Below are 24,390 nucleotides of genomic sequence, written 5' to 3'. Positions count from 1 at the left end.
TTAACTTCTGTAGGAGCAAAAAAGGAAAGGCATAAACTACTGAAAACTCTATTACTAAAGTTAAAATATTCAGACATCTGAGTTGCATAGCTTTAGATGTCTACATATGTTATCCTTCATCTTTGTTTTCTCGGAGTTTTTTTATTTTTCTTGGCAAAGGTCACCCTAAGCTAGAGGGCACTAACCATTCCTCTTCCTGCTTCCCTGCCTAGCAGTTTCTTGATTTTTACCAGTAAAACGCTGATTTGAAATAAGAGGAAATGAGAAATCAGATTCAGAAAAGCTTTTTTTCTTTTATTCAGAGACAGTTTTTAAGACTTTATATCATGTTTTCTATTGTCTGCCTTTAAGCTATAAAATGAGAAGGGCTGTGTTGAACTGAAAGTTCCTTTCACCCAGTAATCATTTCCATGCGTGCTTTGAGGAAAGCATTTCAGAGGCATGGCCTGGTACACAGTAATACTTTCTTTAGGATGTTATTATCACAAGGTAATTTGCAAGTTAAGTACCTCCTGACTTGGGTTGCACTGTGTCTGCAGGTATAAAAGACAGCTTATAAATTTGAGTAATCCCTTTTAAGATTGTCTGTTAAAGTCCTGATAATATCCACCTAATATTTTGACTACTGCTAGCATAAGCTTACAGATTCCATGTAGGGCTTTTAGAGCTGTTCAAAAAAAGGGAGGAGGCAGTCCTTCTTTTGGAGCGAAGCCTCCAACATGCCTTCTTCCCATCACAGGGAAAAAAGTGTTCTGAAGGCTGGGTCTATAGTTACAGCTCAGTATCAGCAGCAATCCTGTCACCTTGACAACTGTCACTTGATACAAAGATACTTTTTTTTCAAACTTAAAACTGTTGTTTCAAGCATCTTTGAGTTTTTTTAAAGTAATTCGCATCCTTAGATCAGTTCTTCTAACCTGAAGTTCCAGATTCCAAGGCTAGCAATGTTTTCCAGTGTTGCTGCTTCAAAGGCCTGTACTGTACCAAGCACTAGACATGATAAACAGCTGACATCAGTTGCATAGCTCCATCTGTGCCAGAAAAAAACAGAACTTACTTTTCAATGGATTTTGGAGGGGGAGGGGAAGAAAGAACAACCCGAGATGTAGGTAGACAACAAAGAGCATATAGTATTCTTACAAAGAATTATAAAATTTAGAGTTTGTATAATAAAGGTGTCCATTTTGGAACACTTCAGACCTGGCTTTCAACCAGGCCACTTACTGTAACTGGAAGGAAAAATAATTTTGGAAGATACTGCTGGGTAATATCACATGTTGGAAAAGGAAGTTCTGACTGACTAAGCGGTTAATGTAAAGTGTTAAGTGTAATGTTAGGTACAGCAAGTGACTATAATTTAATGGAAATACAAGCCATGATTGCATCTAATATTTACTGTTTTCCTGATGCCAGTAACTTGAAGTATAATTTGTATAACTTGCCAGAGCCCACTTACGTGGGTGTATACAAATAAGGTAAACTTGCCTGTTTTTTAAATTCTAAAGTTAATTATTTTTTTTCTTCTAACAACAAATAAGCCTTTCAACAGAACTGTTTCATTTTTGTGAAAACAGTTCTTACTTCACCTAACTCTAAGGACACTTTATTTTGCGTACTTATTCTGTATGCAACTGTTATAGAAAATCGGATGTTCAGATTAATGTATTTTTGTGGACATTACTAAAGCAACATAAGTTTTACTTCATCAAGTGCCATCTTCCACATATGCAGTTCCATTATTAAAAATACTTTATTCCCTGAAAAGATAAGAATTGGAGAAGAGCTCTACTTCCATGTGACTGCCGTTAATTTTAAATGGAACGGCCAGTAACTCTCTGCTTTGCATTCCTGCCAGATTCTCCTTCCCCCACTGCTGCAAGAACGCTGACGCTGGTCGCCAAGTCTGTGCAGAATTTAGCAAACCTGGTTGAATTTGGAGCCAAGGTGAATATAATTTCACACACAGACAACAGCCTAGGAGGACTGTGTCTCCAGTACACATCAATGTTCCTGTGTAATACTTGCAAAAATCTGTGGCAGTTTCCTCACACAGAGCCCAACATGCGACCCATTTGTCATCCTCGGCAAGGAGGCCTCATTACTGCAGTTTCTCTTCTTCATTTAGAGCTAAACAGGGTGCGGTTCTGAACTACAGCAGTAGCATGAAGTCAGGTTAAATTGTGAAGAGGAGCCATAAACATTTGAAAGGAAGTGATCTAGAAACTCACATTAATGTGACTTGGTACTTCTCATGAAGATTTTCAGTCTGGTAGCAGGAACATCAGCAATAGTCTAATGTTAAAGTAATGGTGAATGAATGACCGTACCAGTGGGTATTACAGAGTGCGATGCAACCATACATTGGTGCTATGAGAACGCAGATAAACTGAGCAGGTGTTTGTTCCTGAGACAGCAGTGGAAGTATGTGAGGCATTCTTTTTTCCATTTGCAGCAGAAAAGGTAGCGTTTGTACTCCAGCATTTCCTGCTTTAGAGGGGAGAAGTGGGAGAGGAAAGGCAGGCAGCCATCCCATCACAGCAGAAGTGTCCGTGATGGTAAAATGGGCACATTTGCTTTTTGGAATATCCCTATCAAAAAGACAACTAAGAATTGCTAGAGCAGGAGTCTGTGATGAGAATGAATCAGGAATATAAATACTTTGCCTTAAACAAATGATGGGAGATTTTTTTTGCATTTCCATTGATTATTCGATGTCAAAGGGGAGGCACCTTTCAGTAGTATCGGTGTGCTTCTGTACACAGCCTTGAAATGCATGCCACACCCATGTTCTATCTGTATATCGTAATTAACTTTCAGATTGAGACTAATCAGGCCTAAATTCCCAGTTTGGTATAGATTATCCAATTCCCCCTCTGCCACTTTCACCCTGCATTTACTTACTCCTTAGACTGGTGTTTTCTGTGGTGGAGCACGTCAAAGCATCCCTTCTATTTGTACTCGCTTTCAGACTGCCGGACATAATCAGTGCTGCAAATCAAATGTACATATTGCACTAAACAGCCCCGGCTTTCAATAAAGTCTCTATTAATAATAAACACTAAGAGAATGCCAGCAACAACTGGTCTCAGTTCCCAGGCCAGAACATGGTTGAAAAATAATCTGTTGATTTGGGCATAACGAAGGTGACTTCAGGCTGGCATTATGACGTTATTTCTCTGGCTCACAGAACTTGGAACCTAAGCATTAATGAAAGAAGGAGGGCACTTATTCCTAATCGTACCTTTGCAGGTAGAGCACTTGTTCATTGCAGCGAGGAGTCAGGAGACATTCATCGTAATGCAAATACACGTCAGCATGCGTGTGTAAAAATTTCTGGATCTTCTGAATATAAAAAAAAAGTACCGGATTCTGTAGTCTTTTGACTGGCTGCACACCAGACATTAGAAAGCCACTTGAAAAATTAAAATCACTCCAGATGACGTACTTGTTTTGTAGTGTCATTTGTGTGAGCATGGGGCATCGTGCAATGCACCATGCTCACTTTAGGTATGGCAATTACCTTGACATTGATGAGTTCTAATGAATACTTTTAAAAATTACTAGGAGCCGTACATGGAAGGAGTAAATCCATTCATCAAGAGCAATAAGCATCGCATGATCATGTTCTTGGATGAACTTGGGGTAAGCCGTTAAAAAATCTTTACTGGAAGTTACATGGCAACATTGTAAATGAAAATTCCTTACGCTTCGTGTTAACTAGCTTGAAAAGGCATCAGCTCCCACAGTTTTGAATGCTTGTAACTGAATAAATTTTTCTAAAGCATGTTTAGAAACTGCAGATTGCTGGCCTCTCATAGGAAATTAAACCCGTCAAATGTCATCTTAGATTTTATTCATTTAGTGCCTCTGTAGATGTGAGAAGCTCAAATAGATTTTTATAGTTCAGGATTATACATTTTGGCCAAGACCACAAATCTTTTAACAATATGTTTTAAAACAAAAATTCTTACATAAGATTTGTCATATGGTTTTGACCAGAGATTGAAATTTTTTTTTGCTTTAAAAGATACTAGGTTGAATTTCAGTTACGCGTTACTTTCTTAGATACTGTAGTTTGAAAGAGAACTGCAGTTACTGTATTCTTTTAAACTGTTCCTGTTTTGCATATGACAGCTGTGACAGGAATTAGGTCCTTATGTTATAGATGTGTATTTTTAAACCAAGAATTTGTTTTAAAAACCGAGATGAAAAAAATGTGCCAAGCTACCTGAATTGATCTCTTGAAAGTGACCTAGAAGACATCTCAGAATATTGCGATAAGATATAAAAATGAGTGTGGCATTTGGGTAGGTTGCCGTATGTTGCTTTTTTCTGGTTCAGTTGCAACTTTTGTGTATTTTGACGCGTCAGTTTTCTTTAAATGACAGATTTTGCATGAGGTCTCTGAAAACTGCTGATTTGAAAGTAACTGTTGGATTGATCTGCTGTTTTAATTACAACGTTATTGTTTTATGAAGAGTTTAATGATTTACTTGATAATTACAGATTTGCTGAATTTTTGTGGCTGCTATTCTCTCATTTATATTGGAAAAAAAAGCAGCCCCCTTGTGTAGGGGAAGGTCATGAGTCTCTATAGTCTCTATATTTCTGGTCAGCTCAGTGGTAGCATAGCAATACCAGATCTTTTAGTCAGAACCCCTCTAGCAGGAGTAGAAATTGCAGTATACTCATAGAACGTGCACTTGCAGAGAGGAGGAAATCCATAATTCGGAATAGAAAGACGGACTGGAGACGCAGCTGAGAGACTAACATTGAGTACTTGCTGGTGGTATAAAATAACTGCGTCAGCAGAGCTGTAGTTTATCTCCCTGTGTGCCCGGGTGCTCAGCATCCTACATCTGCTCTCATCTTTTTTGTTGAAGAATGTTCCTGAGCTTCCAGACACTACAGAGCACTCTAGAACTGACCTATCTCGTGATCTGGCGGCCTTGCATGAGATATGTGTGGCTCACTCAGACGAACTCCGGACGCTCAGTAATGAGCGAGGCGTAATGCAGGTAAGTGACAAAGGTTAACAAGCAAATCGCAGGTCCAGGCAGTACGTCTTGACTTACTCCTTAATACCGGGATTCTTCGGTAGTATTTCCAGCCAGCAGTATGACTGATAAACATTGTAAAAGCTTTCACCAGGAGGTTATTAGCTGTAGAGGTAGATACTTCCTCCTTAGTTTTGTTTCTTCATGCAACAAAACCAAAGAGGTTTCTTTTAAGTTCCCAAAGGAAGCTTTTGCTTCTAGAGGAAGCCTAAACCCACAAAATTACTGTCTGCTGACAGGCTCTCTGGGTCGTTGGGTTTTAGGATCTTCATTTTTTTTTCCAGTTGAGACCTCAATTTACTTTTGTTAGCTTTCCATCGATAGCTCGTTTCTGCTTCCTAGTTTGCCAGTACATCTGTAAACGCACACAGCAGACGTCTCCAGCGAATCCCAACAGTGTGTTAGCAGGGCACTTTCTTAGCCTCCATGTTAACTCACAAAGCAGCCAAAAGATCCGTGGTGGAGAGGCAAAGTTCGTAACAGTGTTTTAGACTTCCCTTTTGAAGGTAATGCCTTATTGACTAGGGAATCAACTGTTTCCTTTTTTTTTTTTTTTTTTAGTATATTTTAAACTACCTAGTAGCAGGTGTGATAGGCTGATGCTGAAAATGCCTCGCAAGCACGACCGTCCTGTTTCCAGTAGCTAATGTATGGTTTTCTGACTCTTTTTCTACAGCATGTTCTTAAGAAGCTTTTGGCTATTACTGAACTGCTTCAACAAAAACAAAATCAGTATTCAGTGTCTAATAACATCAGGTAGCAGCCCTCTACCTGAATTCTGCATGGATCCAGCATGCCCAACATGGCGACTCACACCAGTATCACTTTCTTCTTGCTCTTGCCAAAAATAGCACACCCTGTCACATTCCCAGTGATGTGTGAACTATGCAAAAAGAAAACAAAGATTCTGTTGGTGAATGATTGTACCAGCAGCTTTTTAAGCTATCTGTGCAGGACATTTGCACTTTTTTTCCACTTGGAAACAGTTTTCACAACCTCTGAGCCTTGGTGTACAGTTCACCTTCCGCAAAGAAAATGCTGTGACTGTGTCTTGAACTTTGAAAACTATTTTCAGCACCTCTGATTTGCCAAAGTTTTGCTGTCTTGTTGGAAAATAATTATCAACTGACATGAGAAGAAATGTGTTGACAGCCACCTATAACTGGATAACATTTCTTACTGTAATTTCTGACTGGTTACAATAATGATGACTTTTGACTGTTTCAACCACTTTACCTTGTATTTACAGTTTCCAGAATTTGATGTTATGGTAGGAACAATCTTTACTGTACCACTTTTTATACCATGCTGTTTCTCTTGCTGGAATCATGTTGAAAGAGAGTATGCAGAATGGGTCTCGTCAGCTTTATTTTTTGATGTGCCACTGATTCAGTCTGAATAGTTCTTCCATCAAGAACTGTATATCCAGATAAATCACAATGCTTTTGTAAAATGTTTACAACAGTAAATAATTTGAATTCAGTAAATTTATTGATCATTGTATCAGACATGCATGCATTCATTAAACCATTTTATAAAATATGTATTGGTTCGTCTTTTGTGTACTGTAAGTCTAGCATAAATATTATTTTTATAAGTGAAAACTAAGTTTTTAAAATAAATCAAGCTGCAGATCAACTCTTTATGGAAACTGGCTAACTGGCTGCTGTGGAAATTTTTTAGTGTCTGCACACATGTTGTACTCTGAAATGTTCATACAGTGTCACTTTTTTAGCAAGAATCCTCAGAACAGCGCTGCCTTGTCCATATGCCTTAATTTCTACATATTCTCATGGGGTAAAAAAGTAAGTTACAACTGGAAAAAAAAATAAAAATTAAATATGCAGGTGATTCAGAGGGTGTTTCAGCATCACCGTTTGTAACTTTTCTAGGCAGCGATCTAATAAGGAATAAAAATATGCTGAGATTCACTGACAAGAGTGATGAGATAATCACCTAAGTAAGTGTGTAATACAAACGTGGCTGTTACGCTGTTAGAGCAACTACACTGTGTCTCCTGTCTATTAGAACTGCTTTTTCCATTCACTGTCACGCTAAATGGGGTAGACTTTTGGGTCTTTCTTGCAACTTTACTGCATGTCTCTCCTGCTGTGCTGCCCCGGTCTCTGCAGTTGGGGCAACTTTCTTGAAGGTGGGTGCCTGGCGCTGTGGAGCTCCCCAGCATCACAAGTAGTACATGTGCAGCCAGAGGTGACACTTGATGCAGCCCAGTGAAGGCACACCAGTTTGCAAGACCTTGGTACTACTGAATGCTTTAAAATTTTAGAGTTGCCCATAAAGCTACTGCTTGACCTATTGCTGTCGAGGGTGTATGAAACTGCATCTCAGAGGAAAACGTAATGAACTGGGGTCTTTTTCTGCCTGACTTGGTTCTGTGTCTGTGTGCCATTAGGTCGCACAAGTCACAGTCCCAGTTCGTAACACATTTTTGTTAATCCACTATGCTGAAGGCTCTGCTTAGAGCTTCCAGTCAGTTCAGAACCTTAGAAACTATGTTAAGTCACCCTTCACCTGATGACGAAGGTGTTGTGTAAACAATGTTAGGCTTTCTGGAGTGAAATTGTAGCAGCTGCTTTTCTTCCCTGACTAGTCAGCCAATGATCCTGGTATAGAAAGATTTCTCAAAAACAGAGTGGATAAAGTGGGTTATTTTGTAGATTTCGGTGGCTGGATGAAGGCAGTATAACATGGTGAAAACGCAAACTTTGGGGAACAGAGCTGCCTGGCTATTTATGTATCACAGCCAGAATGCAGTGATGAGAATGAAACTGGGAACCTCCCAAAGTGCATTTAGGTGTGTGTACTGTAGGACTGCCTATGTTCTAAAATAGCGTATGAAACGGAAGTAGACTTTGCTGTAGATTTGGAAACATCTAATTACTTAGACTTTAAAAATACTCTTCTCAGTTGCCCCCAGGTAAGATAGTCACAGCAGCCTCCTCTGAGATCACAGCTGCAGAGTAAGCCACAAGGGTGTGATTATTACTTTCCATATTGTAAAATATGTTGCTGCAGCCTCCATACACTGTCGCAGCCCCTTGAGAAGAGCTTTCCAAACACACCAAGTGTTAACGGGCATGGGTAGATTCTTTCAGCTGATTCAATGCCAAGCTTGGGAGCAGGGGAGCACATCTGCTCTAAGGCTCTTACACATCTCTTGCCAGAGGTGGCTCCTGCTTGGGTTCACCCAGTTCACTACAGGCCCAGTTTGACTTTGGCTACTGCCACGCTGTAATCCTCCACTTAAGTGATATCTCAAACTGTTCCTAAAGCAAAACTCTTCCACAAGTGACAGGTTTTTAAAGCAAACATTTCTTACTAATGTGTGACCTTGAATAGATGAGGGTTTAATTGAACTGCAACTATTCCAGGAAAGTAAAATGCTTTATTGCAAGGATGCTAATAAATACCTCATGACAGAGGCTCACAATGGTAGGGGTCAGAAGGGACCTCTGGAGGTTCACACTTGACACCAAACAGCAGTTTCTGCAGTGGTAGGATTCCATCTTCCTTCCAGGTTACACTGAGTCCCCAAGATCATCATCAGTCCACTCTTCCTAATGGAAGGGAAAAAAGCAGTGCCTTGAGCAGCAATGTGTGAATTGAGGGTGTTTTATGGTAAGGTGGGCCAGGCAGCACCTCCCTGTAGGTGCATGGTACTTCTGCACACGCTGTCACAGTAACTTCTACGACATAAGCCAGTTAAAGAGAACTTTTCTCATCTCTGAACTGTGCCTGCTATCAGTAATGCACTTCAACAACAAGTTCAAACTGACTTTAGACACAGTCTTTGTCCACAGTACTCCGCAGATGCGCATTTGCCAGGATGCTTGACCCCACTTGCACACTCCACTCAACTTCTGACAACAGGTAGCAATGGTCAGTCCTGGCTAACTTACAAACCTAGCTCAAACTAGAAGTACGAATTCATGCAAGGCCTACACAGAAGTTACTTGACAAAATGCAGGTTTGTTAAGTTTCCCTTCAGGTCCTTGTGGCGTGCCTGACCTAAGGTCACGGCCAGGAACTGATGAACAACATGCAAGGGTACTATTTCCTTTCCTTGGCCTCCCCATGATCTGCACTTCTACTCAGACTTGCTCCCACTGCTAAATGTGAGCACACTTAAAGGAATTTCTTCAGGTACGCCAGAGCCTGCTGTGAGAGTCCAATTAAGTTCTGAGTTCCTGGGTTCATTTAAGATGTTTTTTGCATGCCCCTCCCAAGCAATACGGCCCAGTGTGCTCAGCGTCTTGTGCAGGGAAGAAAATGGAAATAACTTAGTCAAGTACATGTATCGAAGGAAAGATTTTATTTTTTATATTTATTTTAGCTAACAGTGGCTAATCCCACAACACAGGATTGAAAGCCTTCTGGGACTAAGCCCCAATTCTGGCTTCTGCAAGCATGCCACGATGCTTACCAAGAACACCACCACCCTCCCCGCCAAACCCACACCACAACAAGCTATGCCCTTTATGGCCAGGACTTAATACTGAACAGAAGCATTCCACGAACAGAAGAAAGGCTAATAAAATATTTGAACTAGTGGTGACTAAGCCCTTTTAACCTTAACGCTAGTTACCCATGCCTACTCTTAAAGTCACAGAGACAGTCATTAGAGCAGCCCCATTTCAGCACCTGGTTGAGGTTTAGGTCATGCTTCTTCATTAGACAGCTACGTAGAGGTTTCCACACGAGCTCATACTGCAATCTGTTACTAGTATCTTGTGCATTCTATGGCTTCATCGCTCTGGCAGCTGAGTCATCTGTTCTCAACCAGCACCCTGCGTGTTTCTTCGATCGTTTCAAATTGGTGAGCTCTCCGTACCAGTTACGGCCTTGCTACTGATACTAACTTCAGTGGCAAACTATTAAATGAAGAAACAAAATCTTACAAATAGATCAGAAATGACGGTACACTTGTATACTACAGCCTAATTACTTAAAGATACAATTATTGTTAAAATCGGCTAGCTGCAGGATTAGTGACGTCTCATACTATATGCATACTGCTCAAACCTTAAGCTTTCAGAAAGTTAAGTACACTTTTTCCTTTATGTCCTGGCCAGCTCAGATCTGCTCTTACATGTGATAATTACTCAGAAGTTAAACTACACAAGTCCAAACCCTTGGCAGTTCAAACAGACACTCAATATTTTAAAACCCAAGTTTCAGGAGCTGTTAAAGCTATGCAAGAGCTTATCGTGAAACGCTGTATACCCTGTGAATTTATCCAATCAATTTATTCCTTTGGAAAAAGAATTGTGAATATAAATCAGTAAGAAACCCAAAAATCAAAACTGCCTCAAGCCATAGTGGCATAATGAAAGTAAGACCCCCTTCAAATTAAACTGGGGCAGGGAAGACATGAGTCTCCAGAGCTTAGTTGGAGCCGTTCTCCAAGTCATTTCGTGAGAAAGTGAAAAGTTATGGAAGTGCTAGTTCTACAGAGCTGCCAGTTTCAATATGCTTTTTAAGCCTGGCATTTACAATAAACACTAGTCAAAGCTTTTGCAGTATTAAATAGTTACCATAAAATATGCCTGAGGTTCCACATTTTGTTAGAACATACTTCCAATGCTGACACTGTAATCTTGTTCAAATAATTTCTTAGATTCTAGTTTGACATTGCAGCATCAACCTGCTATGATAATTTATAACAGCAAGACTCCTTGAATTATAAAAAAACACACATTCTGCCTTCTCTGTTAAGATTTTGACAACCCTCTCAGCAAGTTTTCCTAAATGCCATACTCAAGATGTCTCAGACTATCAGGATGTACGATGTCTGCTACAACCTCCAGTCAATGTTACAAGTGAAAGCTCTGAAAGGTGTTCAGATGAGATCTGAAGGATTATCTTAATTCTGTTTTCATTGAGTCACCCTTCTCAGTCCATCTCCACCTCATTTATACTTGGTCTTGTAACCTGAGGTACTAGCTACCTATTTCTAATTTATGCAAGCCTTGCTAGCAAACTTGCTGATTGCAGAAATTTAGTCCAGCAGCTGACTTCTGCTTTGTGTGAGAAGCCAAATAAAGTAAATCAAAACAGTCCTTGAAACACTGGCCAGCAGAAAAACACATAAAACTTCTGTGATAAAACCCTGCTCGAGTATATTCCAGCATATGCTCACTTACTTCCTACGCATTCTGAGGAGTGCTTTCCACCTGTAGAGGCAGGATTTCTCCTCAGGTGTTCAGCTCCTGGCCTTCCAAAACCTCCTTTCATCACAATATTCCAAGTTTGTTTCACAGCTACGTCCCCTCGCTGGCATCATGGAGTTTCACACACTGTAAGACTGATACTGTTCTACGGTTGTTCTATGGATTGTCAAAAAGACTTTCGAAGCACAGGAAATAGCAGGAAGGATGGCCTGCATGTTCTTCCCCCTCCCCACAAAAGACCAGGGTATTTAAGAACACTCCCAAGTGCACACTAGGATGAACTCTGGCTCACGTAAAAAAAAAGAAAAAAGTTGAAAAAGATTCTGTCTGAGCAACACATAAAAGAATGTTAACAGATGCAGAAGTTTTTTCTCAGGAGATGTGTCACTTTTGTCTTGGTACAAGTACAATAGGTTTACTGACCTCATCCACTTTACATTTCTTTGTGACATAGTCATCATCTTCATAACCTTTCCTCTTCTTCCTAAACCCCATCCAGAAAAGAAGTGAAACGTTTAGGTATTTTTGTAAGTCAGAGTCTCCTTATTTGGCCATAAGATTAGATTATGGACACACTTGGCACAAACTACTCAAGCCTCCACTAGCAGCTTGCTGGAAGCTCACAGTGTACGCTACTGAAGTGAAAAGGGCAGAAAAGAAAAATTATGACGTCCTTTGCAATCTACGTAAAGCTTAAGAAAACATTAACCCTTTACACAGGGTAATCATGTTTTAATCACATGATTTTTAAAGCCCTTGATTCTCATTACATATGACATCCAGTGGCCAGACCTCAGAAGCCACCTGGGATTCCAGTTCTGTGTTACAAAATCATCAGTATTACAGCTTGCAGTAGAAATCAGCACAAAAGAATGTATTTATGCATTACTGAAAGCTTCCAGTAGACCCTCACATAGTCAGTATGTGAACAGTCATCTTTGTGTGCACGTTTCAATGTTTTCATTTTCAATCGCTCACACAGACGGGAGAAAATGTTTCTACAGCAATAAAAAAGGCAGAAGTGTAACACATCAAAGAGTAAGTATCTACTTACGGGTTTGTGCTAAGTGAAAGCTCCAAGCTGTGACACTTCTCCAATTTTTGTTTTAGAGCAGCAACCTCTTCAGGCCTTGGCAGCTCGTATTTGTTTATCAGATTTTTCATGCCTACAGTGAAAACAACACAGCTTTAAGCACATTAAATAATTTCTGCTCTACCTTGTTGTACTGGATTTGTGTGGCGAGGTTTTGGCAGCAGTGGCGGACATAGGGGTGGCTTCTGTGAGAAGCTGCCAGAAGCTTCTACATCCAATACAGCCAACACCAGCTGGCTCCAAGATGGACCCACTGCTGGCCAAGGCTGAGCCCATCAGCAATGGCAGCAGTGCCTCTGTGATAACATGTTTGAGAAGGGGGAAAGAAAAAAAAAAAACAATACAAAACCTGCTGTGCAACAGCAGCCTGAGAGAGGAGTGAGAATATGCGAGAGAAACAGCTCTGCAGACACCAAGGTCAGAGGAGGGGGAGGAGATGCTCCAGGCACCGAAGCAGAGATTCCCCTGAGGTCTGTGGTGAAGACCATGGTGAGGCAGGCTGTCCCCCTGCAGCCCATGGAAGTCAACAGTGGAGCAGATGCCCACCTGCATCCCCTGGAGGACCCCACACCACAGCAGGTGGATACCTGAAGGAAGCTGTGAACCCGTGGGAAGCCTGTGCTGGACCAGCCTCCTGGCAGGACCTGTGGCCCTGTGGAGAGAGGAGCCCATGCTGGAGCAGGTTTGCTGGCAGAACTTGTGACCCCATGGAAGGGACCCACGTTGGAGAAGTTCATGGAGGACTGTCTCCCATGGGAGGGATCCCATGCTGGAGCAGTCCATTCCCCGTCCCTCTGCACCACTCAGGGAGAAGGAGGCAGAGAAAAATCAGGAGTGAAGGTGAGCCCAGGAAGAACGGAGGGGTGTGGGGAAGGTGTTTTAATTTAAGATTTCGTTTTATTTCTCATTATCCTACTCTGATTCGACTGGTAGTAAATTAAACTAATTTCCTCAAGTCCACTCTGTTTTGGCTGTGACAGTAATTGCTGAGTGATCTCCCTGTCCTTATCTTGACTCATGAGCCTTTTGTTTTATTTTCTCTCCCCTGTCCAGCCAGGCTCAGCCCATGAGATTTGTGAATTACACAAGGTTATCAATCAGTAGTATGGCTACTGTTATTGCTTGTGCCTCATAGTTACGCTTGAGCCAACAGCTTACCCTCCCTCCCTCCCTCATGGTAACAGGAGCACAGTACACATTTCCAAGCCGCTTCTACTAAGAAAATAAAAAAACCCTACACCAAAAAAAATTCAGAATCGTACACAGAGAAAAACCAGAATCTAATAAGTTTTGAAGTCCACACCTCTGTAAAGTTTTGAAAGCATCAAATCTAGTTTTTGAACAGACTCAAAAGACACTAAAAGGCAAACATATTGCCAACAGTTGAGACAAAAAGCTTACCAAGTAAAATCCTTGTATTTGTTAAAGCAAGCATTAGACATTGAAAGTATTAATTCCTCCCAAACTGCTTGCTTACAAAAATTCTCATCCCACACAGCATTCAAACTTTAGAGAATCAAAAATTATTATATATATTAGACTTAACTATCACTTTACATCACAGGATTAATTCTAAATAACATCAAGGTATAGCAGAAGCTGAGCACAAAGAACTACACTGAAACACACCATTAGCATCGCAGATTTTGGATTTTCTCAAGGTAAATTATAATAATGTAAAGTTCGTCTTACTCTGCTAACAAGCTTCAAAATGCACAGTTGTTTTTTGCATTCAGTCTTGCACCTCAGTCAAAAAAAGATGGGTTTCAGTCTTGTTAAGAATGCAAATTAAATTTACAGCTACCCTGGCAAGAAACAAGATTTTTTTCCTTTACCACCAGTTCTCCATAAAACTAGTAATTTCAGATGCTTCAAAATTTCCTTCCAGCCACCGTATGTTTACAGAAGAGCTGCCTTTGGACTAAAGCTACCACCCAGAATGATGCAAGTGATCCCAGCATTCCCTCTGCATCTCAGCAATGGAAACCTGAAAACTGGATTTGTCATAAGGAAGAGAAAGGGAAGAGCATCTTAAGTTGTACAAATTCAACTTAACTTCAATTTGTAGGCCCTGGTGATTTGTATGGTGCATTCACTACTGAAGTCCGCTTAGTCAAAGGACTGCATTTTTAATGCTACCACTCTCCCATTTTAAACGTATGCATTAGCTTAAAACATTAAATAACTGAATACTTACTGGAAATTTCATATTCCAGACTTTTCATTGAATTAAAAAAGGTAATAATCAGTGTACTACATTCCCCATTATTTTAGCTAAACCATGCTAGCATTCTTGATTCTTTTTTTAAAAAAAAAAAAATATATATATAAATTTATTAATTTTTTTTCCTCACACTAGCAAACCTAAACATCTTTTAGAACATATTTATAACTGCAAAACAGAAGTGCAAATCCTGGCACATAACTTAAAATTAACCATTTACCTTAGAAGAGGTACCCTCTGGTGGTAGAAGTAGTTATGTGCAGGCTTCTGCCTGAAGCTCTAATTTTTCAGACACAGTGACTGAAAAGTCACACAGAATGGCAGCGGTTGGAAGGGACCTCTGGAGATCATCTAGTCCAACCCCCTGCTAAAGCCGTCAGCCTAGAGGAGGTCACACAGGACTGCGTCCAGGAGGGCTTTTAATCTCTCCAGGGAAGGACACTCCACAGCCTCCCAGGGCAGCCTGTTCCAGCGCTCTGTCACCCTCAGAGTAAAGTTCTTCCTCATGTTGAGATGGAACTTCCTATGCTCGTTTGTGCCCATTGCCCCCTGTCCTGTCACTGGGCACCACTGAAAAGACCTTGGCCCCATCCTCTTGACACCCACCCTTTAGATATTTATAAGTGTTGATAAGGTCCCCTCTCAGTCTTCTCTTCTCTAGGCTAAACAGCCTCAGGTCTCTCAGCCTCTCCTTGTAGAAGAGGTGCTCATCATCTTTGTAGCCCTCCGCTGGACTCTCTCCAGTAGTTCCCTGTCCCTCTTGAACTGGGGAGCCCAGAACTGGACACAGCACTCCAGGTGTGGCCTCACCAGGGCAGAGTAGAGGGGGAGGAGAACCTCCCTCAACCTGCTGGCCACACTTCTTCATGCACCCCAGGATGCCGTTGGCCTCCTTGGCCACAAGGGTATGTTGCTGGCTCAGGGTCAACTTTCTCTCAACCAGAACTCCCAGGTCCTTCTCTGCAGCGCTGCTCTCCAGCAGGTTGACCCCCAGCTTGTACTGGTGCCTGGGGTTATTCCTCCCCAGGTGCAGGCCCTTGTTGAACCTACTTAGGTTCCTCTCCACCCAGCTCTCCAGCCTGCCCACACCTCGCTGAATGGCAGCACAGCCTTCTGGCGTGTCAGCCACTCCTCCCAACTTTGTATCACCAGCAAACTTGCTGAGGGTGCACTGTGTCCCTTCATCCAGGTTGTTGATGAGTATGTTGAGTAAGACTGGACCCAGTACCGACCCCTGGGGAACATCACTAGTCACAGGCCTCCAACTAGACTCAGCACCACTGATCACAACCCTCTAAGCTTTGTCCTTCAGCCAGTTGTCGATCCACCTCACTGTCCACTTGTCCATCCCACACTTCCTAAGCTTACTTATGAGGATGTGATGGGAGACGGTGTCAAAACGTTTTGCTAAAGCTGAGGGGGACAACATCTGCCAGCTCCCTCAGCACTCACGGGTGCATCCCATCAGGGCCCCTGGATTTGTGAGCGTCCAGTTTGCCTAAATGATCTCTAACCCAAGCCTCCTCAAACAAGGGAAAATTCTCTCTCTAGATTTCCTCTCTTACCTCCAGAGCCTGGGATTCCTGAGGACCAGCCATAGCGGTAAAGACTGAGTAAAGAAGGCATTCAGTAACTCTGCCTTCTGCGTATCCTCTGTCACCAGGGTACCCACTTCTTCATCAGGGGACCCACATTTTCCCTGGTCTTTTTTATGCTACTGATGTACTTGAGTCAGCTGGAGTCAATTAAGTGCTAGCAGCTGACTCAAAAGTGAGAAATTATTTTGGGAACTAGATAGTAGTTTTTGTAAGTCAGCATGAAATGACCCTGGCTCTCAGGGGAGACTTCAATCACCCTGATACTTGCTGGAAAGGCAACACAGCTAGGCAGCTGAGAAGCGTCAGAACCTTTGCCTTTTAATTTCATTTATTCACACCATAGGAAAGTCTCAGTGTCTCCTCCTCTTGTATCCACGTGCTAGGTAGTGCATTCAACTCCTCATGTCTTACTCACCTTATGCATGCCCTGAGGTGAAGAAAACCACTTGAAGCACACTTTTCTGCTCAAAACTTCTGTTGTTTGGAAAAAGCTGGTTTTCCTCATTTAGAGATACTGTTTATCATATTTTTTCCAATCTTTACTTACATTTCATGCCATCTAGTAGCTTGGCCAAGGATATTCTGTTTTCTTTCAGCATAAGACTTTCTGATAAATAACTGCAAAGAGACATGAAAGAGTAAGTTCTTAAAATAAAGTCTGGTAATTACTTGTAGCAGCTGCCATTAGTTAATAAAACATGTATTATTTATTATTTACATCTCAAGCTTTATGATTAGACTTAGTAAGAACTTGGTTAAGTGCTATAAAGCGATAAAAAAGCGTATCTGTCACTCTGAATATTATTCTTCCGTAACAATGTGACAAAAGCATTCCCTGGCCATGCAAAGAACCAAAGTTCCAACACCGCAGAATTTGTAAGTAAGCCTCACCGAGTTAAGTCAACTTACGTTCAAGACTCTATACTGTCATACTAACAGCACACTACCACACAGTATGACTGCTGGAAAAGCAAATACTACAGAAAAGTCATCCTCAGACAGACCTACAGACAGCAAAGCTTGCAAGATGGAAGCGCTTCTTTTGGCAGCCAAAAGCAAATCCTAAATGCCGTCTTGTAAGAGTCTGGGAGTCCCTTCCTCTTCCCTCAGAGATTCAAACTTCCCTTTAATAAGAAAATCAACACATACACACACGACCTAGGTAAAACCCCAACACACATGAGCAACAATCCTCACGAAGATCCACAATAATCAGGTACTTTTATCCCTTCTTGGGGACTGCACTTACAACTCACAAAAATCCAAAGGCTCACAAGTGTATCAATCTGTTCAGTCTGTGTTAACTTCAAGCTCACTTCATAGACGTGAACCTCTGTAACAGCTGCAGCTCCCGGACTGCAGCACCAGCCACCATGAAGATGAATTACTGTAAGCTGCTACTTGCTCTGTTAGCATCACTGCTCTTGTAGAGCTCAAATTTAAGAGTATTATTTAACCTCGTGCTGACACCAGAACTGAAGATTCATTTGGAGCCACCTACCCAAGACCCCAGCTGCAGCATTAGCTTCCCTCATGTCCAAACTCACATAAAATAATAAATGACAAGGCTAAAGCAACTGCATGATGTAGATAGATGACAAAGACTTGAGCTCTTCATGAATATGCAAAGGTAAAAGTTCACACACCTTGACTCACACACTGTCTACAAATTGTTCTAGTTCTTTTTGTAAGCATGCTTTTCTGAATTTGGGCACAAGTAGCACAGAATGTAAATTCAGGTATGAGATCAACAAGTTTCAAGTTATACTATGCACCTGAATATTTTTACACTATCGTTAATGTGACAGGGAACCCTGTAGAGGATACTCCCACACTGTCTTAATTCTTTTTGAGCAAAAAAGATCCGAGATTCATTTACAGCAGGTGGAAGGAAAGCTTCTTTAAAAAGAACTGTTTGCATTCTGCATCAGACCCTTTGCTTGCAGGTGATAGAAACGCTTCAGATACAGCTACTTACGGCAACCATCTCAGCTGTTTTTCTGAAGAAAAGAGTATGTTTTGTCCTTAGAACCAAACCAAACAAACCATGCATTTCAGCTACGACATCAAAAGTGTTTGATAATGCCTTTGCAAACTAACATCAGTGGCTAGACCACAGAAGGGACTGATTTAAAACAGCACTTAGTTTCCACATGCCTAGTAGCTGTCAGTTCGGTGTAATTTCATTTGACTCTGTAACCTCATATACCTCAAAAATCTTCCTTTTCTTTTCTTTTTAATTTTAAGTGATTCTTTAGGTGTTTCATACTCTCAGTTTCTACTGTATTTCTACTTACTTCACTCTGACCTTCAAGATGAGTCTGAAAATGCTACACTGCTCTAATTAGGGCAAAGTCATCAGTTTGAATTTTTTTTTTCCTTCTTCCAAAGGAATATAAAAACCAGACACCAAATAATTGCATTCATCACCTACTTTTTTGAAAATGGAAAAAAAAAACAACCAAAAAAACCAACCAAAAAACAGCACCACTTCAGTTTTGAAACATATTTAAAGAACATACCAGAGTGTTAACAATCAGTAAATACACACTTCTACTAGTTAAGAATGTCTAGAACAAAACAATTTATACAAGAAGCAAATAAACTGTTTAAATTATACCTATAACGGAAAAGAAAAGACTACCTTTCCATATTAATTCCTGCTCTTGAACCACTAGATAATATGGCAGTGAGAGCTATCTGTGAGGGAGCAAAGAGCAGATACGCATCTGTCAGAGCCACTCGATTGAGGAAGTCATCAGCTGTTTTCCTCAAAACTTCAGGATTCTCCAGCATTGGGTAGCGAGTCTAAAAAGGAAGTATTTAGGACAGTTAAGCAGCTGTTCCTTGTCTTCTGGTGCATGAGCTCAAAACACACAATTCAACCACATTTTGTAAAGCTAAAAAGTAGCAGGCCATCTTCTTATTCCAAAAATAATCTAAAGTGCTTAAAGACCACAATTAAACCAACTTCCATTCAGTTATTTGTCTATCACTTTGGAAATGAGATCTTTTAAGATCACAGACACAAAAGGAAATAAATTTTTCTAACACAACCCTCAACAGATGTGTATTACGTCAGTATATGGAATACGTAGCACATAAAACAATACTACCTTCAAATCGATTAGAAATCCCTCAAATGGCCTGTATGGATTGTGGACGATAAGATGGAAGTTCAGTTGCTGAATAAGCAGTAGTTCATATTCCAGTATTTGTTCAAGAGCTTTTTCCTGTCCGAGAGGGCTTTCTCGAAGGTTACCAACAAACTGTGCACTGGACACATTAAATTCATCTACTTTACAGGCCAAGAATGCACATGTTAGCCTTGAGGAGGGGAAAAAAGCAAACAATTGACAAGTGCAGCATCCATCTTTTTATCAAGAGTTCTGTTCAGAAAATTTGTTGTCTTCAAAACACTATGTTCTGAAGATAGCAAACTTTTCCAAATGGAAACTGAAAGTGACAATATTTTGTCTTTACTCATATTTAAGCTCTCAGATTTCCTTTCTTATTTTTTCAGGTCTTTACAGATATAAGAATTATACCTCCAGTGTTCCACTTGATAGAATAATTCAAGATATGTTGATAACTCACATTATTATCCGAGGATGATACTCCATCACTGAGTTATTGAGATAAAAGCGTTTGAAGTACACGCAAGCTGTTCCCTAAATCAAAAAAAAAAAAAAAAAAAAAGGGAAAAGTAAGTATAGAAGCAAAAATGGATTAAAAAATAAACAAAAAAATAAAATCACAAAACAGAACAGGCAAGTTTGAACACATACTATAGACATACAGGATACACTAAGGCAGTAAGATGCACACAATGTCATGTCATTAAATATTTCAAATTCTAATACATTTATGCCTGCAAGAGCCTTATAAAGTGGCACCTTGGTTATCTTTTCTTCCATTTTTAGACATATTTAGGAAGATAATACCAAAAAAGCCTACAGTATCTTCATGAGAAAAACATGATATTTAAGTGAAATTTAAAAAAACAAAGACTGAAAAAATTATCCTGAAAGTTGTGAGTAATCCCAGCGAAGACATCTGATTTTTTAGATCAGTAAATCTGGCAACGTGTTTAACATCTATGCTTCTCTGTGTGTCTAGAAGTACTGCAGTCAAAGCCAAATTTCCAAGCTGCTCTGAACACATGAAAGCAGATGTTTTCCATAAACGATTACTTGGTGAGTCCAGTACACGTATTCTGCAGGGACCACCTCTGAAATATAAGGTTTGGCTCCACAGAGCATGTAATGGCAGTCTACTGTGACATTTCAAACATGTCTTCACACAAGACACTCTTCATCTTTGTTATTCACCACGCCCGTCAGAAAAAGGAAGGACTGACAGGGGACCATACAGGTTATACATCTTAATGGCTAGGTGACAAAAGAAGCACAATTTCAGTCCCTGCTTCAGCTGTAACTCCCCACTCTGAAATGGACTCTTCTGCATTCAAGATAAGTCTGTCAAAAGACAATTTTTTTTTTTTTCCTGTGTAGGTTAGTTTACTGCCAGTACAGATGCTTGAACCAGCTTGCTTTGTGGTCAGACAAGCACCAATGCTTGACAACTGGACAACAGCCCAGCACTGGGACTGCCTCCTTTAGCTACAGTGAGATCATTTTACTGGATCATAAATCCATATATCGTCAGGTTTGTTGCTACTCTTTGCTTAAGGGACAAAAAAGAAAACAGTTAAAAGTCATCCATGCAAGAAATGCATGAAGTTGAGAAATAACTCTGCTTTGGAAATGGCTGCACTGCCCAGAAAACAGAAAAGAGATGAAAAGCCTCTTGAAACACAAACTGCGGCACTGGAAGACAAAAAAACTCCAAGAGATCCGTGCTCTCAAGATCACAAGCAAGCTGCAAGCGAGGGAGCGACGCAAGGAGGGGACAAAGCCTGCAGCCCCTTAGCAGACCAGGCTCACACCGAGTGGGCACCGCTCCTTACCACCACGGATCTCGGCACGGCGGGCTTGAAGACGGCGCAGAAATCCAGCAACCGCTTTTCGTAGTACTTGCATATCGCCAGCTCCTCGTGGGGCTCCAGAAGGACCGGGTCGGTCTGCTGGACCTTGAAGGGGGGAGCAAAGCCGAGCCTGACCGCTCCGCCACGGCCACGGCCGCCGCCTCCACTCCACCCCACCCCACGCCATCCCACCTCCTCCCTCGGAGGCGGAGGGAGCGCCGGCCGGGAGCAGGCCGCGACGCCCTCGTCACCCCTCCCCGCCGCCCCCCCCCCCACCTTCCTCACCGCCCCCCGCCCCGCACCTTCCCGCTCGCCACCGCTTTGCCGCGGAACTTGCGGTTGGCATCGTCCCGGCACCTCGCCAGCTCCTCCTCATCGCGGAAGGTCCAGTGCCGCAGCTGCGTGCTGCTGTGGTACATGGCGCCGGCAGCGGCGACTTGGGGCCGCCCGCGCTTTACGGCAGCTCGGTTTACGGCGGGCGCGGGGCGTGCCGGGAGTGGTAGTTTGGTGGGAGGGGTGGGTGAGGGGCTGCTTGAGGGCTGGGGCGGGGGCGGCGGAGGGGAAGGCGACGGCTGTGCTGAGGGGGGTGAGTCTGGAGGTGTCGGGCGGGGCGGGGGGGAGCGGAAAAGGCGGCGGGCGCCATTGCGGGAAGGGAACGAGGGAGGCCAGAGTGAGATGCTGCTCCTGGAGCTAGGACACTGGTCTGAGCGGCAAAGCACCCCAAGCCTCCGTTAATCTGTCATTGAGTCTTTTAATGCACTAAAAAACTAGCGGGTATGAGTAAGGGAACTGGGATTGAGCCCCGAAGGAGCACGTGGTGGAACACGTTAGAGTGTAGGCTCTTCTGGGGAGCGCCGTGGCCTCACCCGTCTGAGGATGGCACAGAGGTTTTAGCTTGCAGTGGTCATGCTTACGTCATGTTACAATCACACGTGGCTATAAAATGCTGCTTCACATTTTTTCGAGCTTTTTTTAAATATTGTGAAGCATGCTGACATCAAAAAAGAAATTCACCATTCAGTTTCACAGAATCACAGAACGGTCGGGGTTGGAAGGGACCTCCGGAGATCATCTAGTCCAACACCCCTGCTAAAGCAGGTTTACCCAGAGCAGGTCACACAGGACTGCATCCAGGTGGGTTTTGGGTATCTCCAGGAAAGGAGATTCCACAACCTCCCAGGGCAGCCTGTTCCAGCACTCTGTCACCGTTAACGTGAAGAAGTTTTTCATCATGTTGAGATGGAAATTCCTGTGCTCCAGTTTGTGCCCATTGCCCCTTGTCCTGTCACTGGGCACCACTGAAAAAACCCTGGCCCCATCCTCTCGACACCCACCCTTTAGATATTTATAAGTGTTGATAAGGTTCCCTCTCAGTCTTCTCTTCTCTAGGCTAAACAGCCTCAGGTCTCTCAGCCTCTCCTTGCAGAAGAGGTGCTCATCATCTTTGTAGCCCTCCGCTGGACTCTCTCCAGTAGTTCCCTGTCCCTCTTGAACTGGGGAGCCCAGAACTGGACACAGCACTCCAGATGTGGCCTCACGACGGCAGAGTAGAGGGGGAGAAGAGCCTGCTTGAACCTGCTGGCCACGCTTTTCTTGATGCAACCCAGGATACCGCTGACTGACCTTCTTGGCCACAAGGGCACATCTCTGGCTGCATGGATAACTCACTGTCCATCGATGTAGCTATGAAACCATATAATTTATCAACACCAAATAATACTGTTAGGAAAAAAAAAGGCAGAGAACCCTTTATGTTATACCAAATGAACTTTTTGCCTGAAGGGAGATGGGGTGGAATGGGCCTCTGGCACAGGACTCTCATATAAAACTAGCTGATAGGTTTCCAGGATCCAGAAAATGTCTGCCCCTTCTACATACCAGGAATAAGTGATGTAACGGGTTTATGTGTGCATAGCAAGGTTTTGGTGGCGGGGGGGTTACATGGGTGGCTTCTGTACGAAGCTGCTAGAAGTTTCCCCTATGTCAGATATAGCCAATGCCAGCCGGCTTTAAGACGGACCCGCGCTGGCCAAGGCCGAGCCCATCAGCGACAGCGTTTTTCGCCTCTGAGATAACGTATTTAAGAGAGTGAAAAAGTTGTTGTGCAGCAGTAATTGCAGCGAGTGAGAGGAGTGAGAATATGTGAGAGAAACTTTCTGCAGACACCAAGGTCAGTGAAGAAGGAGGGGAAGGAGGTGCTCCAGGCACCGGAGCCGCAATTGCCCTGCGGCCTGTGGTGAAGACCATGGTGAGGCAGGCTGTCCCCCTGCAGCCCATGGGCAGTGGAGCAGATATCTGCCTACACCCCATGGAGGGCCCCCACACCGGAGTAGGTGGATACGTGAAGGAGGCTGTGACCTCGTGGGAAGCCTGCACCAGAGCAGGCTCCTGGCAGGAGCTGTGGCCCGTGGAGAGAGAGAAGCCCACGCTGGAGCAGGTTTGCTGTCAGTGACCCCATGAGGGGGACTCACGCTGGAGCAGTTGGTTCCTGAAGGACTGCACCCCATGGAGGAGACCCACGCTGGAGCAGTTCATGAAGAACTGTAGACCGTGGGAGGACTCACGCTGGAGAAGTCATGGAGGACTATTTCCTGTGAGAATGACCCCACGGTGGAGCAGGGGAAGCATGTGAGGAGTCCTCCCCATGAGGAGGAAGGAGCGGCAGGAACAACAGGGTGATGAACTGACCCTAACCCCCGTTGCCTGTGCTCCCCCTGCGCCACTCAGATGGGGAGGAGGAAGAGAAATCCGGATCAAAGTTAAGCCCGGGAAAGAAGGGAGGGGTGGAGGGGAAGGTGGTTTAAGATTTGTGTTTATTTCTTATTACTCCTCTCTGAGTTAATTGGTAATAAATTATATTTTCTTGAAGTTGAGTCTGTTTTGCCCATGATGGTAAATGCTGAGTGATCTCCCTGTCCTTATCTCAACCCCACAAGCCTATTGTTTGGGGTTTTTTTCTCTTCCCTGTCCAGTTGAGGAGGGGGGGTGATAGAATGACTTTGGTGGGCACCTGACATCTGGCCAGGATCAACCCACCTCACATAAAAAGGATCCTTGGGGGGAAAAATATTACATGTATCCACCGAAGCCACCCCCAAAACTGTAGGGAATATGACCCTTTCTTTGTATAAGACAGCTTAAGTGGTAAAGCAAGTTGTTCTTCGTCTCATTTATGGTTCAGAACCAGTCCTCATTTTTGTTTAGAAAAAAAGTCATGTTGCTGAATCAAAGACTAGAAAC

General features: G+C 42.7%; 2 protein-coding genes across 5 annotated transcripts in view; one reads left to right on the top strand and one right to left on the bottom strand.

The window, feature by feature from the left end:
• RASA1 (RAS p21 protein activator 1) overlaps positions 1-6,345 on the top strand; it is a 63,222-nt gene extending 56,877 nt beyond the window's left edge. Inside the window, exons 22-25 of the mRNA XM_086478968.1 lie at positions 1,856-1,944; positions 3,565-3,642; positions 4,884-5,018; positions 5,734-6,345. Of these exons, the coding sequence (XP_086335094.1) occupies positions 1,856-1,944; positions 3,565-3,642; positions 4,884-5,018; positions 5,734-5,817 (386 nt within the window). The 3' untranslated portion in view covers positions 5,818-6,345. The remainder of the gene's footprint in view (positions 1-1,855; positions 1,945-3,564; positions 3,643-4,883; positions 5,019-5,733) is intronic.
• Positions 6,346-8,551: 2,206 nt separating this feature from the next.
• CCNH (cyclin H) lies at positions 8,552-21,569 on the bottom strand. 4 transcript variants are annotated; one of them, XR_015184075.1, is made up of 10 exons: positions 21,453-21,569; positions 21,133-21,255; positions 19,761-19,834; positions 19,280-19,490; positions 18,808-18,971; positions 16,711-16,781; positions 12,303-12,414; positions 11,672-11,732; positions 9,720-9,949; positions 8,608-8,635 (listed from the first exon to the last, which is right to left on the bottom strand). XR_015184075.1 is itself a non-coding variant. In XM_086480577.1 (9 exons), the coding sequence occupies exons 1-9, from the start codon at positions 21,567-21,569 to the stop codon at positions 8,597-8,599; spliced, it is 972 nt and encodes a 323-aa protein (XP_086336703.1). In that variant the 3' UTR covers positions 8,552-8,596. The 4 variants fall into 4 exon arrangements, 3 of the variants coding, with proteins under 3 accessions (XP_086336703.1, XP_086336704.1, XP_086336701.1); XM_086480577.1 differs by lacking the exon at positions 9,720-9,949 and having other exon boundaries at positions 8,552-8,635; XM_086480578.1 differs by lacking the exon at positions 9,720-9,949 and having other exon boundaries at positions 8,552-8,635; positions 21,133-21,246.
• Positions 21,570-24,390: the final 2,821 nt, after the last annotated feature.

Source organism: Leptosomus discolor, chromosome Z (assembly GCF_034619465.1).
Source record: "Leptosomus discolor isolate bLepDis1 chromosome Z, bLepDis1.hap2, whole genome shotgun sequence".
NCBI lineage: Eukaryota > Metazoa > Chordata > Aves > Leptosomiformes > Leptosomidae > Leptosomus > Leptosomus discolor.
The sequence above is the reverse complement of the archived record's forward strand: the minus strand, read 5'-3'. Positions and strand labels throughout refer to the sequence as shown.

What these genes read in the sequence shown, in the direction of transcription:
- CCNH (XM_086480575.1), bottom strand. Translation starts at nt 21,569, where the DNA reads ATGTACCACAGCAGCACGCAGCTGCGGCACTGGACCTTCCGCGATGAG. An exon ending in TATCATCCTCGGATAATAAT is followed by an intron (nt 19,491 to 19,760) that starts GTGAGTTATCAA and finishes CCCCTCCTCAAG; the next exon opens with GCTAACATGTGCATTCTTGG. An exon ending in GATTTCTAATCGATTTGAAG is followed by an intron (nt 18,972 to 19,279) that starts GTAGTATTGTTT and finishes CTTCCTTTTTAG; the next exon opens with ACTCGCTACCCAATGCTGGA.